The 16,666-nt window shown below is 42.3% G+C and overlaps 1 protein-coding gene across 2 annotated transcripts; it reads left to right on the top strand.

Moving 5' to 3' along the window:
* Positions 1-2,658: 2,658 nt before the first annotated feature.
* Positions 2,659-5,011, top strand: LOC118784792 (protein LRATD2-like). Of its 2 annotated transcripts, none has more exons than XM_036539213.1 (2): positions 2,659-2,806; positions 3,064-5,011. In XM_036539213.1, exon 2 carries the CDS (start codon positions 3,281-3,283, stop codon positions 4,097-4,099), a length of 819 nt encoding a protein of 272 aa, XP_036395106.1. In that variant the 5' UTR covers positions 2,659-2,806; positions 3,064-3,280; the 3' UTR covers positions 4,100-5,011. The 2 variants fall into 2 exon arrangements, with proteins under 2 accessions (XP_036395106.1, XP_036395105.1); XM_036539212.1 differs by having other exon boundaries at positions 2,659-2,886.
* Positions 5,012-16,666: the final 11,655 nt, after the last annotated feature.

The following is a 16,666-nucleotide window of genomic DNA, read 5'->3' as shown; positions in this document are numbered from 1 at the left end:
GAAAAATCTTTTAAAGGAATATTATGGTCCATGTAAACATATTCACTGCTATAATCAAGAGTTTCTGCTGTGTAGCAAGACAGAAACCCCAACATGACAAAATTGAACCATTTTAGGATTTGGATGCACACATCACTTGCATAATGATACAAGAAGATTGTAGCCCGAACAGTCAATTTAGCTAAAGTGGGATTAAGCTTCAGCCATATGCAAGGGATGTTGCATTGCGGAGAAAGGGGTGGGAGAGGGGCAAAGAAAGGAAATCTGCTCATGCGGATTTGCTCCAGGCTTGAAAGGTGAGGATGATTTTGTGCACAGGCTGCCAGTGATCAGCCACAGGGAGCCGACGCAACGCGTTGACACTACTCTCTGTGGCGGTAGGATGAACGCACGTGCCCACTCTGGCCAGCTGTTGCAGGGAGGTAATTAAAAACCAGGGCACTGTCCTGTGAGAGGGGTGCATCCATACTGAAGGTGACAGACAGATGCAGCTCACTCCACGTTGCTCGTCATGGTAGAGTGCAGAGCTTCACAATGCAAGGCATGAGGGCATGAGGCATGAAAGCACTGATCCAATCTCTATAGGTGACATCCTATTTGGCTCAAGGCTTTATTGCCAATGTACTTATGTTTAGGGAGGGGCTTATAATTGTAGCTAATGTTAGGCTATTTAGCCGCATCCACTTTTCAGTCCTCTTAGCTTGGACAGCCAATATTGTTTTCCTTCCAGTGCTACCATTTTTTTTTTCATGTTTTCCAAAAATGTGCGCACTATTCTTTATCAGCTAGAGATCTATTATTAGACAAACATACAGTAATTGACATCCAGAGATATAAAATAATGTCCATATAAAATTTAATCACTTAGATTTCATGACGTAAACATGACCTAAATAACAGATTATTAGAACTAATTTACTGTCATTACTCAATAGGCAACACATATAGGAATTTTTATCTTCTCCTTAAACTACGGTTAAAGCTGCAATTTTTGCTGTTTAAGCTAATGACCTCTGTGAAGAACAACACAGACAGACTGATAAACCAGTGGCCCGACTGCAAAGAACCCTGTCCGTCCACGTGGTTTTTTGAGCACATGCGCTCAAAGGCACCGAACGCATGAACGACGTCACATGCATGCTTACAATGCGGTTAACTTGGCAGCATGTGGCGTGCGCTTTTTTATGTCACTTCCTATGTCAGGTGAGAGAGCGCCAATACTTCGAGTGCCACTCCTCCCTTTATTTAGTGTTTGATACGTGTCACACTCAGTAAAGCGGTCAACCTGGATGTGTCGCGCATCAGAATCACTGTAAATAAATACCTATTATGACGGAATAGCTTTTGCTTCCCTGATCAAATTGTCTGATGAAAAGACAACTCTTGTTACAGTAATTGTGGGTGCCAAAAAAGAGAACAACAGCAGTGGGCCTGCATGGTTTCCTGTTTCCTTTCAATACCAGTACTGTTGTCTTCTAAATGATTTCCACTCAGAGTACAGATACAATACTACAAATGTGAAACAGAAAACCAACACAGCCAGAGATTATAATTACGAGACTTCAATCTAGATGGGAAAGTTAACCGTCGTCGGCTTTGCTACCCACGCATTTTCTTCGTGAGTCAGAGTGGAAACTGAACAGCACTGCTGAAAGTGGAAACAAATAACAAACAACTACTGTGATATGATGAATGTTCAACATTTAATGATTGGCCTTGTGGCGTTTGTTTGCGTGTAATTTTCATCCTACACTATAGTCTTACGGTATTCCATACTTTATTTTCGTATTTACTAGTATTTTACATGTGTGAAGATATTTACGATATATAAATGGATCTATGTGGTCAAAACGCAGCTGCTTAGCAAACCAACAGCGCATCGTAGCTGTGCGAGAGTATTTTTCTAGGGTGTTCTGTTAATATTAACTGCGAGCAATAAATGTTCTTTTTATTTGTTTTGAAAAGGACAGGCTCTTCTCTCCATATTCATCATAAGGTCATTTTCCTTTAAGATAAGACTGTGCATTACTTATTTATGTAATGATCTGTGATCCCCCATTAGTTACATGGCTTGAAATAATATAACATACAGAGTTTGTTGTTCTTTTACTTTTGTTTTCACCTGACTCTTCCAGAAGCAGTCAGCTTTACCCTCATCCCTTTATGTATACATTACACCTCGCAAGGCAAATTATTCATCACAGCCAAAGCATTCGTTCGTTTGCGTTTTGTTGGGTCATTCTGCACTGTAATTGACTTGAGACACGAAACACCGGAATGCCGCTTCTTCAACCCATCTCCATGTGGGAAAAATAACGCGAGGATTACTGTTGTGATTAGACCCCGTTTTTGCACCGATCAACATCGCTTGATAAGCACTTGATAAGATGAGTCGCTCTCAGCAATTACACTAGTAAACAGATAACAGCTGAAAAAAAAACAACAACATTTTTTTCCGGAAAGTATGAACTCATACATATACAAAAGGTAATGAAGAAATTACAAGTCGGCTGGGGGAGATTGGAACATATAAGTCAGGAAGTACAAAGCCCCAATTAAAGTTAAATGAAGTTAATATTGTCTCCCTTGTTAAGAAATAGAGTTACTCAAGGTCTCACAACGCGCAGCAAGGACGGAAAGGGAAGTGTGGGGGTTGCAATAAAACGAGCACTGCCTCTTTAAACGACAAGCCGTGTGTAATTACTGCTGTGGCGAGTTTCGCCGCTTAGGGAGTCGCAGTTGCACAGAGCACTGGTGCACACGTCTGAGTGTTGGAATAATTTATTAGGGAGTCGGAGAGAAAAAAGTAAGGTGCTTCTGCGTTTTTTATAATCAACAGTCGGCTATTTGTACACGGCGATGTAATGTTAAGTTACGTTATTGCTGGTGAGTTTGATCGCGTCTTTGCGTTTTAGCCATGTTTTTGCTCTTGGAGACTATCAGGTGTAACACACCTGTTTGGAATATACTATACCATTTTAACTTGAACATTCATTTCAAATGAGGTTATTTATAGCCTATATTACGTCTGAATTTGACTAATACCGACTTATGTTTTGGCAGGTACTATACTTCCTCCCTTGGATATCGGTGGTTTTTTTATTTGTAATATTTGACTTCCCCGCAGATAAAGATGGATTGGATCCCTGTCGCACTGTGGAATTAGTTTTGCCCAGGTCGTGTTACGTGTTGCGTTTTCAGAAGCTCTGACCCCTGCCTTTAACAGGTGGAATCGCGTCCTCCTTCCCCGTCACATTTCCACCGGCTACCGGGACGTGACATGGGGAATCAGGTTGAAAAACTGACTCATTTAAGTTACGCAGAAGTTCCAACGGCGGATCCGAACGGGTTGGATCCCGAGGAGGATTGTCCAAGGATTGGTGTGTCCTACATTTTTTCAAACGATGACGACGATCTGGAGGATAACTGTGGAACAGACAACGACCAAAATCAGGAAGAGAAGCAGTATGACAAGCGCAACGAGCTGGAGTGTGCCGTTTATTACCGAGACGAATGCGTTTACGAGAAAAGTACAAAGACAGTAGACATGGGTACGTATTCTCCGGAGAATCTATTGAACAAATGTAAGCCGGGCGACTTGATCGAGTTCGTGGCCACCGGCCAGTATCCCCACTGGGCTGTGTACGTGGGAGACTTTCAGGTCGTACATTTGCACAGAGCCGAGATAAAGAACAATTTTCTGACCGATGCTAGTCAAGGCAAAAGAGGTAGGATTGCCAATGATCTTTACAAATTCAAACCATTGAACCCTGACGTAGTGGTACAGAACGCAATGGAACAAGTCGGAGCGAAAGACAGAGAGCTAAGTTGGAGAAACTCTGAATGTTTTGCTGCCTGGTGCAAATTTGGTAAACGTGAGTTCAAAATCGGAGGCGAAATACGAATTGGTAAGCAGCCTTACAGGTTAAAAATACAGCTGTCTGAGAAAAGGAGTCATGTTCTGGAATTTCAGAGTTTGGAGGACTTGATCATGGAAAAGAGGAGAAACGACCAAATTGGAAAGGCTGCAGTGGTCCAGGAGCTAGCAAATCATCTCAACTGCGTGGAGGAAATCAATAATGAACACAATGAGAACTGATGGATTAAAACGGCGGGTTTGGATATGAAATTGTAATAATTAGTGATGGGGCAAGTGGGACTTCACGGAGCATTCAGACTAACAGGAACCATATAATTCGGTTACCTTGACGATTTCAGGTTTTGAGCCAATCAGAGAGCTTTGCCATTATGGGCAGAGCCGTTGGATTGTTTGGAATAGGTTAATAATTAAGCAACTTGTTGACATGGTTATACCAGCGGTTAGTGGTCTGGAATATATCTTACCCATCATCAATAATGACAACCTTTTTGTGCCCATTACTGTTATTATTATTATTTTTTTAATCAAATTGCAAGTGTGTACAGGGATACGTGTGTGTGCGTGTGTGTGTGTTTGGCTGGGGGCTGATATGTGATTCGGCGTCAGCACAGTTTGACTGAAGCCACCCCCAATCCAAAAAAATGGATGGAGGGGGCATTATGTGTGCCCTCCTTTTCAACTCTGAGCCCCCCTCCTGGAAGTTATGTGCTTATTGCATTGCGGTTTGTGCAATTCGGGTTTAGGGCACGGAGGAGACAATCTTAAAGGTGAATTCATCCTGTTCTATAAATATTTGTATCTCAAGATACTTCCCTTTCCAGCTTTACACAACTGTTTTCTTGTTATTCCTCACCGCCACTGCTTCAAGCACTTTAAATTGACTAATAAATTATTTGTTTAACAGTTTTCTGGACTATATCATTAATGGAAGGAATACGCCACAATAAATGCCTTTTTAAACTACGATGTTGAGAACATTTCGTGATAAATTTCATCGAGGTGTCTCCCGAAATGGAGTTTCACGTGTAGGAATTTTGGCATGATCACCTTTTCTTGCAGATATTGTGGAAATAATTTATGGCTGCAGAGAAAAGGAGCGGCGTTTCTATCTCTCTCTGTGGGAGACGGCAGGGATATAATTAGGCTGCTTTGTACTATCACGTCAGAACTACTATTTAATGCTTTGTTACTTCAAGGTAGTGAAACTACGAATTTTCAGTTTCTATGTTAAAGGAAACGCTAAACGTCAGGTTGCTGCATATATTTTTCTTATCAAAGAAACAGAACTTCTAATCAGTTTTAGACCCATGACAATCAATTGAGAAATGGGGATTAATTTTCAACGTGTCGTGCGAAGCGCCATACTAATACATTGATTTTATGGATAATTTCAGATGCCTCTCTGCTCATTGTGAAATGTCCCCTCTAACGTGTCAGGGTGAATTATATTGTATTAGAAAGTTACAATGGCTAACATATATCAAACACAATGTGAATAAAGAAATCACAATCATGTCACAGCATGCAGCAGCTTAAAATAGCTGTTACATTTCCAAGTAAAATGTATTGATGAACATCTGGTCAAATGGTTTAGTTAATACAAATTGGCAATACTACACTTTTTTGTAGTTGGTATAGCGTGATATGGCGGTAAGAAACAAGACTTGTAATCCAGTGGTTGGCGGTTCAGTTCCCCAGTGGATGTTGCTGTTGTACAGCCGAGCAAGGTACTTAACTCAAATTGCCTCAGTAAATATCCAGCTTTATAAATAACATGTAAACATTGTAAAGAAGTTTCTCTTGATAAGGGTGTCTGATAAGCAACTGTAATGTAATTGAAAAGAATGCAAGCACAAATTTTAGAGCAACTCTGGTGGACTTGTACTGTGTGTGAATTAGACTTTCTACCTGAATCTACCAGTAATTCCTCATATTGTTAGACAGCTGAGAGCAGAAAGGAAGTGCATTATTACTGTAGTAGACAGACAGAATTGATATTTCAGGGATAGAGGCAGTTAGTCTGAGTTGGTTGGCTTTATCTTGCATACATCTCATTTGATTATTTTCATTAAAGGGGTGAAATATGAGCCTCATATCAATTGAGACCACAGTCATCTCAGTGTATTACAACTTGCAGACCAACTGGCAAACAGGAAGAAAAGCATATCCCATCTCAGCTTCTCTGTCCAGTCAGAGTCACTGGAGTACCTTAATGGGAGGGGCAAATCAGACAGAATGAACAATTACACTGTTGTGGTGCACAGTTGTGATGTTTTGTTCCTGGCCTGCTTTCATCACTAAGCCAGCCAATCAAATGACACACAAACAGAACTTGCCTTCAGAATAAACCCTAGAATCAAAGCACATGCACATGTTCAGATATTTCCACACAAGCTGCTGGCATGTCAACAAGAACAAAGCGTCTGTAAATTCAATCCAATGCCTTACACAGAAAAAGGCAATTTGTTGGCCTGCTCTGCCTTGGAGCCACGCCACAGTTGAAAGGGTTTGCGAAATCCCGATCTCTGTCTCTCTCTGCGACCTTGTGTAAACAAAATGGGGCCAGGAAACCAGTTCTCGGACACAGACGATTATGGTATTATAGCTGCCACATACAGAGGCTAATGCCTACCTGGAATTGTTAGGCCTTGGCCGTGATATGTCACTTTATTGTCCCAGCTAAATGCCACTGTGCAGCTGTCAGCCGATGAATTTGTCTTTGACACACAAGGTATTTATTTCTCCTCAGGTTTTCAGTGAATGTTTGTTCAAACCTTCATTTTCCATTTGGGTTGGGGCATATCAGGCCACTGGTTGGGAACAATGTCTTGTGTTTCTGAGTCACTCTCCAGTGTCACTGATGCAGCTCCACATGGTGTAAAACTGGGTCCTCTTTTTGTATTGAATGTTTCCATAACTGTGGCCTTGCTTGGCACATCATTGGTAGGAGTAAATGATTGGAATTTTCTGGCTTGGTGTTTTCTCCATTCAAAACACCATATTTCATGTAAAAAGGCCCAGATTCAGAAGTATTCTCTAATTTACCCAGAGGAGCGGATCAAACAGATGCAGCAATAAATTTAGGATAGAATTAAGCTGCTCAGCAGGGCGTTGTGCGGCTAAAGTCTAATCTTTTTTTCTCTTTTTGCATAAATATTGCAGTTACGTGCAATAGTGTTTCCTTCTTATCTAAACAGTCTCATCCAGCCTTCTTTTTGGGGGAAATGCTTCACTTAGGTGTGGTTGTTCTGTTTTTTTATTACAGTTCATATGGAGGTTATCAGTGTTTTTAGTTGTTTTTATACAACATGACACTTCAGTGGGGTAACTCCTTGCTGCAGTACACTGAAGCAGATCTTTAGTTCTTTCTCGCGCTCCGGGGAATGTCACTGTGGATTTTTTTCTTGCAATTAATCCTTAATTCCCCACAGTCCAATGAGATGTGGAGATGTGTTAATTGAACGCTCATCTTTGTGTTAGCAGGGTTTGCTGTGAGAGCGCTTGTGATCAATAAATCGGTAAACCTTGGTCCATCTGTCATACCCGGCAGACTACCGCAGGTCGAAATCAATGCAGCACTCTCTAACGCAATTAAAGATGGTCAGAAAAAGCTGATTATCACACTACCGTAACTGTCAGCCTTTATTCTTTATGGAGTCTGTGGAGGAGTTAGTTTGTGTCTGGACAGCTGGTCACAGAGACGGTTCCCCTCTGTGCGATGGTTGACCTCAAATCCCCCTGGGGGTGCTGACGAATGTGTCCCAGAAGCCCCAAAACATTGTAATCCATAGAAATGAATGAAGTTAAGTTTCCAGTTACTCAGCACTTGCAGTAATCCCCAACAGCCAGGATGAAGAGACTGTGGTTTAGGGCTCTGTAGCCTCCCATCTGGGACCCAAGACCACAGAGTTACAGGCCTGTAGAGCAGAATGCTGGGTTTTGAAACACACCATTGCCCAAACTATGTGACACTTGGCTGTCCCAGTACAAGGGGACAAGGGGAAAGAGGGTTACAATCCTGTTTGTTTTCCCTTATATGGAGACAGTATCTGCCAAGTGAGGTTGTTTTGGGGCATCTCTGCCCTCTGATAAGAGTCCTGTCAGGCCTGTTCCACGGAAAAGAAGGGATTTATTCCTTGCTGCCGGGACGGTTTGTGTTAGTTAGATAAGATGTATGGAGAGATAATGACGAAGGCCGTTTTTAATTAGGCTTACAATCAATAAACTGGGAAGCTAATTTGCTTTTTTTCCCAAAATGTGGCAGTCTATTTATTTTTATTGGAAGAATGCAGCGCATCCATTTCAAAAATATTAACATTGATGTAAAGTACATCTAGATTATTGAGATGTTATCAATTAAACTGAGAGACATCTGGAAACAAAAAAAAATTCAAAAGATGACAAAGCGAAATGGTTAAATTCCGATCGGCTGCCTCTCTTTCCTGTGATCTAGAAAAAAAATAAAAGTGCTTTGTTAGGACATCTTACATGGGACATCAACATCCTACTGTCTCTTAAATTGGCTAATTTGCTTGGTAAAATGATCAGTCAATGAGAAGGAGAACCTAGAAAGTGTGCCATGAAGCTTCTCTCTGCAACTTTTTCCTGGTCATGCTCTGCAAGATGATTTTTAACTCTGCAGTTTGCACCACATTTCAGACTATCTGGCATCTGATCTACTTTTGGAAGACTGTTTTTATATTCATGCTGTTGTGTTTCCTCTTCAGAAAAAAGATGTCTACTTGTTTGTTCTGTACATGTTCTGTATAGTTTTTGAACCCCTGGAGCTAGTGGCAAATTTGCAGTGACAGAAAGTGTTTTATTGTATGCTGGTAACATGACTGTAGAACTAGCTGTATGTTTGGCAGAATAAGTGTACTGTTGAGGAGCTTTAGGAAGTAATAACAAAAATGATGACCCTCAAAGACCAATGTTATGTCTCCCTGCATTGATATGTTGTTTTCTTTCTATTTTCTTTCATATTGGACATAATTTTGTTATCATGAAAGTGAACCATGAATGGGGCAGATAGAAAGATCCTTGTGGGTCCAATGTGTCCCTTATTGCATTCCATAGCGTGTCTGTTGCAGTTCTTTCAGTGAAGGTCTTAGAGACATTTGTTGAGGGTGTTCTGGAAGCAGGAAGGAAATTCTTCAGTTAATGGTTGTCCCACTTTTGTAAACTAAAGGTTTCCTGCTGCATGGACATTACTGATGTCGACATTAAACCAAGTGCTAACAGGGCCTGGGTAATTATTTGTTCTTATGGGGGCATTATGCAACTCCAGCCTAAAACAGATTATCATTATCATCACAGTGCTCCATCAGTGATGGAGAATTGTATTGCAGTTGCTTGAGGGTAATAACGAATGGGCTATTCACTTATAAATACAGCTTTGAAAGTGCACCATTAAAAATCATTGGGCTCTTACAGTTGTAAGGTAAGAGCATGGCAATTGAAACAGTGACAGTGTTTCTTGGTTGAGCTATTCCATCATCCTTAAGGCTTGTTTCACTGTGAAATGGTACCTTAATTGTAGGTTAGAGGTAATTAGCTATGCTGATCTACTACTGACAAAGCAAGGGACTATGTCTCCTCTCATCAGTGCAGCACTGATTATGTGTCAACAAGGATGTTGTGTTGTGTGAAAGCCACCGCTAAATGTCAGCTTTGTATGTAAGCCTTCGGGGAGCGCAGACAGATGTAGGCAACGGAGCATAAGTGTTGTCTTTTCAGTTTTGCTCTCAGCGAAAGGCAAGCTTTTGGGTGGAGTCGCAGGCGGAGCAGCTACCTGCCATCCAGCTGTGAGGATGCACTCCAGACTCAGGTTCAGGATTTCTGGATCTCTGATCCGTTGCAGCTTACATGGCTAAATTTCACACCCGTGATGGTTTAGTCGTAAACAGACGTGACCTAGTATGACACAATGTGCGCTTTCAGAAATGAGTCAGGCAGACACCTTGCCCATAGGCTGGAGGTAAGGACCCCGGTGTGAGGCAGTGATGCAGATGCCTGCCTGAAAAATTTCTCTGGGTGCTTCAGAAATCAGGCATTATATGTTTTATGAGAGGGGTTGTCTGCTTACTTCTGCAGGTTTGGGCCCTCAAATTACTTTGTATATAATGTATATATGCATTGGCCATGACTACATCCGAGTGCTCTAAGGTCTATGTATAGGGGTTTGCCCCTTTAGCACAAAGTTAAACTTGAAGACCATGGCTCTCCTGGCTTGCAGAGTGGAGCACTGTTTTCTTTAATCGGACATTTCAGAGCGCTGTTTTCCTGATCCTTCTGTCTCAACCAAGGATTGTTTTGATAGCTACACAATGAATTGGCTCCATTTTGCTCCTGTCCTGTGGAAACAGCCAACATTGTTTGAACTGTCAGATCCAGAGGTTTTGGGAAAGCTAGCTGAAGAGGCCCACATTGGAAGCGTGAGCAGAACTCTCTGTCACCCTCTGTTCCACCCTCATTTAAACCCCTCTGCTCAATATTTCCAGATATGAAACTCACAACGAAATGCACAAGGGCACAGATAAAGTGGTTATTTCTTTTACAGACATAAAATAAATAGAGGCACATTTTAAACACATAGAAGTGGACAGAAGTTCTGCTGGTTCAATCCAGTCCATAATTGATGAAGTGATTACTGCAGCTGAATAGTTCATTGTTTTGTGCAGCCTAGAGCTGTCCATTGGCACCCTACAGGTTGCTATGATGATAAACTGTGCCTTCCTCGAGGAGCAAGCCAGTCATCGAACAGTGTGGCACAAAAAGGGGCCAGGTGGTACATCCATAAATCTTGCTGTTTGCAACGCTTATGTTGCCAAAGCCAGATTAAAGCATGATAAAACTTCTGCTTGAATGTGGCAAAGACAATTTCCTCTCAGTTTTCCACTCACAGATTTAAGATCTCTGTCATAGCCCAGAGTTTAACATGATTTTTTTCTGTCAATGCCTTTAGTGTCCACAACTGAGACTAGGCGTGTCAGCTGGTGGCAAAGAATATGGTATCTCCATGGTGTGTAATTTGGCAGAAGGCTGGGCAGCTTGTGTGTCTACGGCATCATCCCCCCCCCCCCCCTCCCCCCCTCAATGACTTACAGCAAGAACAGAATTTGAATGGGTCCTGTATGCTGACTCAGTGCATTATCTGTAGCCTGGTTCTGAGCAATCTGTCTTGTGTTAGTTTGGCAAAAGCCCTTACTGGGGTCGGTGGTCCAAATGACGCAAATTATTATCACTATTATAATGATTGTTTTTCCCTTTATGCAACCATGTTTTGGAATTATCAAGCACATAGCAGGAGCAGGGTCGTCTCAGTGTGAGAACATCACGTGCAATTCTCAGATACATTTGCATGCAGCCATCAGCTACTTTCTGCTCTACAAGTCACATAGTGCACTACAGTGGGTGCTCATTGGAGGATAGGGGCTTCTCCACTGCAGTCATATGAGCAGCTCAGAGATGCCTGCTAAATTGCAGCGTGTCTGAGATCAATTAGGTGAGAGGGGCAACCCTCCCCCACATTCAGAAAAGTGGCATATGAGAGCATGAAAATGTAAGACAGAGTACAAAATTCAAACGATCAAGAGCAGCAACAGCATTTGTTCACATATACAAGGTACTATGCAAAAACCCAAGAGCAGCACTAGGCATAAGCAGCATCTCTGCACTGTAGGAAGTATAATTTGTGAACATGCATGTGATATACATCACATTTTGGTTATATGTCATACCTATGATACATAGTCACACTTTGGTATGCTGCTGTAGCTGGTCTATTCTCATGTTCTGCATCAAAACCAATTGCACATTAATGTCCACAAAATGCAATTGAGCTCGCGGGACACATCCATAAAACTCAGCGAAAGCATTCAGCATCCTAATTCCCAGCTGTTCCCAAAGGTTTTATGCAGTGCCACAGTCAAGGAGCACTGAGAGTGAGGTACGGTGCGCACGGCACATGACATGGGATAGCAGCAATGCAGAATGAGTCGGTTAACATTATGATAGGTGTGGATTTTCTGTGTGTACACTGTAGCTGGAGTAGCTGTGATACCTTTTTTTCTCTGAGTAAAAATGATTCAGTCCACTGTGTTAAATTCAAAGCTAGTCGTTTGAGGTCCGTGGGAACAGGCATTTTCATAATCACGGTACAATGGAGTTTCTGACTGTTGAGTACACATGCAGTGGAGTGTTGATAGTGGTGTTCATTCTCCAGGTGGAATAAAGTACACTCTGATAAAGAGAACCTCCCCCCTCCACCCACCCACCCACACGCAGTGCTTGCACTTGCCTCCAGACAGCAGAAGTTACAAAAGTGATCACAAAACAATTGGTTTGTGGATGGATGGGGAGGGGTTGGCATACACTGTCCCTGTTGATCAAAAATATGTATGGGAGGAATCATGTTCCGTCAAGGCAATGAGGTCAGGGGCTTCTGAGTAGCTCAGTGCTTAAAGCAGTTGTCCTGAGGGGAAGCAATGTTATCAACCAACAATGACTGGGAGCCTACAGCGGTGGAACAAACTGAACTTTGTTCTGCTGGGGACAGGGGTGGGTATGTTGGTGGGTAGATCCCCTTGTCTCAATGTTTTCAGGCACCCTGTGATTTGAAGGCATAGGCACAATAATGCCTATCCTCCAAGCAGAGCCCACTTTAATATAGTGTGCCGTGTGACTTGCAGTGTGAACAACAGCCATCGGCTGCATGCGAGTGTAACAGAGGATTGCATTTGTCTTACCTTAGCTCCTGCACGGGTGCAGGGGTAGTCATGGTGAGACAAGCCTAATATACAATTGGCAATTCGAAAAGTAAGGTTGCAGGGCTGGGGGGGACTTGGTGAGAGGGTCAAGCCCAACTTCATTCCATACCAGGACAGTGTTCAGCAACACTCTTCAGCAGCTTTGAATCTGATGTCTTGAACTGTCAAGGGAATTCGGTAACCTTAACAAGGTAGTTATTAATCCATAAGACTTCAGTAATTCACAGCAACACTGGATTCCAACAGGAAGGAAGTGCAGCAACATGTTCAACGGTTTTGGCATGATTCAGCTAGGGGTTGTATAACAGATGTCTGGTACAAGAGCAGATAACCTAACTGTAAAACCACAGCACCTCTTAAAAAAGTGATGTATGAGTGCTCTAGAAGGCACTTCTGCTTACAGTGATGATTACAAATGACTTCAGTGAAGGATTCTTCCTCCTGTATGACTGTGTGATATCTGTCATGATCTGTTGTCAGACAGCTCTGTCTTCTGAAGGCCGTGCATTTCGAGTCTGTTATTTTCTCTCTCCAAATAACAATGTCATTAGCATGCAAAGTGCATACGGTGAAGACCTGCCGAGACATGCATTGTCTGTTTCATCCTTGGCTTCCAGTGTCATCTCACAGTGAAGGTTCACGACCCACCTCCAGCAGATATGGCCTTTTTTACAGTTGGAATTCTAACTAGATGAGTGCATAGCCATGCTCCACAGGCATAAACTAAAAACTGTGTAAAATTTCTTTATAAACACCTTTGCTCAGAACAGCTTACAGTGGCTTATTTTCCCTATTTAAACAAGATACCATTAAACATTGCCAAGCGGTTAATGCTGCATAAAGTACCCTCTCTGAATCTTCAGCTCATGTCTCCTAACCATTATTCTACACCTCTGCACAACTGAAGTGCAGTATTGACTGAATTAATTGATCCGTCACGCTGAAGGATGGCGCAAACTACACTTCCCATGTCACCCCCATTATCCATACTTCAGTGGCAACTGTTTTTGAGGGCTATTAAACTTTCTGCTTGGCTGACTCATTGCCAGTTTAACTGCTCCTCCCCAGCCGTTCAGATGATAAACCTGGAATTTAAATAAACACAGGGAAGGCAAGATGCGATCAATGACATGCCGCATATTGGAAAGCGGCCCCCGTTTTGATAAGCAAACTCAAAGGAGCAGCAGCGCAGTGTAGCCTGCTCACGGCTTGCCTTTTCTAATTCTGCTGCAGATGAATGCTTGAACTTTCTCTTTCATTGGGGATTTGCATCGAGTGCTCCAAATTCACCTGGTAATAATGGTGATAATCTTTGGACAGGCTCTTGTTTAGAGTTAATAAGCTCCCACGGCTGCCGGCTCTGTCGTTCCAGCGATCCAGGCAGTCCATTGAATAGAAGCCTGTCTTTGTTCTCCCTCTCCTTTCTAACTTTCATCAAAACAGGTCTTTTCCTGTCAATTCATTGTAGGTCTACAGGATCCATTTAATACCCTTTTCACTGAAAAGAAAAAGAAATGTACCATAGACCAATACTGCTTTATAACCTATTCTGTAATTAAAATGGCCCACCAAAAAGAATATACTGTATATATATATATATGCATATAAATACAATGTATCTATGTATGTATGTATGTATATAAGTACGTACATACATCCATACAAATATCTGTTTTTTCATGTCAGCAAATATGGTAATAAGGACTGTTCCCTCTGATTTTATTGCATTTGTATCTCTGCATATTAGCGGTGGAGCTGAGATGTTGGCCGTGACTCTGAGGGCAATCAGGTTGATGTTTCACCACTGTGTAAACAGGAACCCCTGTAATAATGCTGGGCGGAACACAACCGGATGGACAAAGGCCAGCGGGAATCCCTGCCACGGGCGTGTCTGGGTTGCAACACAACAAAGCGTCGCTGCTCACGCACATTTTCATGCGACGAGGATGGCCTTTCCAACAGCTATGCGAGCCTCTTGCTTTCCTGCCTGTCATCTTCCTGGGGAACAACAACATTTAACGTTCGAAAGCTTTTCTGATCACTCCTTCTCCCCTGCTGAAAATCCTATTATATGATCTGAATATCCATCACTGAGGCAGGTGTATGCAGCTGCCTGGGAGGACCTGCTGGGCCAATCAAAGCTATGGAAATTTTAGTCAGTTAGAGGCCCTGGAGGGAAGATGCCGGACAGCAATAATAAAGTTGAAACAAAAAGAGAGGAAGCCAATTTACTCTACTCTCGGTGACTGTGCATATTCTGTTCTGTTCTTACTGGATTAATAAGGACTCTGAGGTAAACATGCATCATGAAGGGGAATATAAATTATTTTCTTTCCCCACAACAAGGATAATAACATTTGTAATTCTGAAATCCAACAGTATACCATTTGATGTTGATGACTCTTGTTTTTAGGTAATTGACTTTTTGCACTTGAAAAATATAGATTGCAAAGTTGTGACAGTTTTGGTAACAGTTAATATGAGGGTGCAATAAAGCTATGCTTTACAACTCAAATGAATATCTGATGAATACAGTGCAGGTGCTTCAATGTTATATAAGAGATTTATGGTTGACATTAGGAGAAGATTTTAATACTGCTGAAGTATCAAGAATCGATTTAACAGCACAAAAAAAAAACCATGACGTGGCTCTATTGAAGCAATGAAAGCTCAGAGAGGGAGAAGCCGTGGCCAGACTTTCACAGAATTTAACAGCCATAAGGTGAAAGTGAACCCTCCAGAGGGATGACAGCCCATCAAAGTGGTATTGCTCCATACACCGCTGTAATGCTCAGAATCACATGTCTTGCGGGGAGTCAGAGGATACCACCAGGACAGGCTCTACAGGAGGGCCTTGTCGAGCAGGCTGCAGCAAAAATTTCACCTGGCCCTAACAAGCACCTCAACCCATGGCAGCAATTTCTGACTAATCATTCTTCTTAGTGACAGTTGGTCCCTACCCACAAACTCCAGCTGCCAGTGACCTTGCCATTTCAGGGAGCTGGAGCCAGCCCTGGATGTCTCCACTCTATCAACTCACAACCCCTTAAAATTAGGGCAGCCATGCTGCAGACTGATATTAGGCATGGTCTTTTCTATTTGCCCCCTTCAATTAAAAACCTCACTACAAAAAAGTACCATGAAAAAATATGCTTTACTAACATTCACTAAAGTAAAGCACGTGTGAATTGACAGTAAAATAGCTACATATTTGTTAATGTGAAAGTAATGTTATTGATTGGATAGATGACTGGTAAATGTTAATGGCATCAGTGGCTGTAACACTGTCTGCACATCAAGCTTCCAGCATGACTACATGTTGTATTTCTCTATCGCACTGTCTGGATCCCAGTCATTCCCCCTCCCCCAGTCTCCACTCACCACCTCTGAAAGCGTAGATGATGATTCAAGAGAAAATCAACAAGCAGGGGCAAGCCACTGTCTCTCTGAAAACAACAATCAGATAAAAGCTTCTCTTCCATTACGAAGAGTGGGCTGTGGAAAGTATGTCATTATCACGACAGAGGGTCTACTGCGCTCATCTGAAAATTAAGACTGAACTGTGCAGACTCCAGCCGTGGGCTCTGGCTCTCGGTCGGCTGCCCGGGGACGTATCAGGTGCACGTGTAGGTGTGACGTCTCACGTTGAAAAAAAGATGTTTCGAGGATGACGGGTTGAATCCAGTTTAACTGAACAGGAAGTTGTCTGCGAAGCTTCCCTGTACTCACAGCGATAGGGAGAAGATGGCTGACTCTGATGTCTACTGGGCCACACGCATGGCCTTCACACAGCGATGTGAGAAGGAAAGGGTTTGAAAAAACACATCTGCAGTAAGACAGTGCAAGGACAGGGAGCAGCTTAAAAGTATTATTTGTTGCAAAAAAACTATTTACACTTTCTCAAATCAGACTCACAGTGTTTAGGATACACTTAAAACAACACAGAATGCACTGATTTAAGACTTTAGCATTGAGCACAACGACGTGAGAAACCCTCCCCAAAAAAACAGAAAGCAAG

This window comes from Megalops cyprinoides, chromosome 10 (assembly GCF_013368585.1).
Source record: "Megalops cyprinoides isolate fMegCyp1 chromosome 10, fMegCyp1.pri, whole genome shotgun sequence".
Classification (NCBI taxonomy): domain Eukaryota; kingdom Metazoa; phylum Chordata; class Actinopteri; order Elopiformes; family Megalopidae; genus Megalops; species Megalops cyprinoides.
The sequence above is the reverse complement of the archived record's forward strand: the minus strand, read 5'-3'. Positions and strand labels throughout refer to the sequence as shown.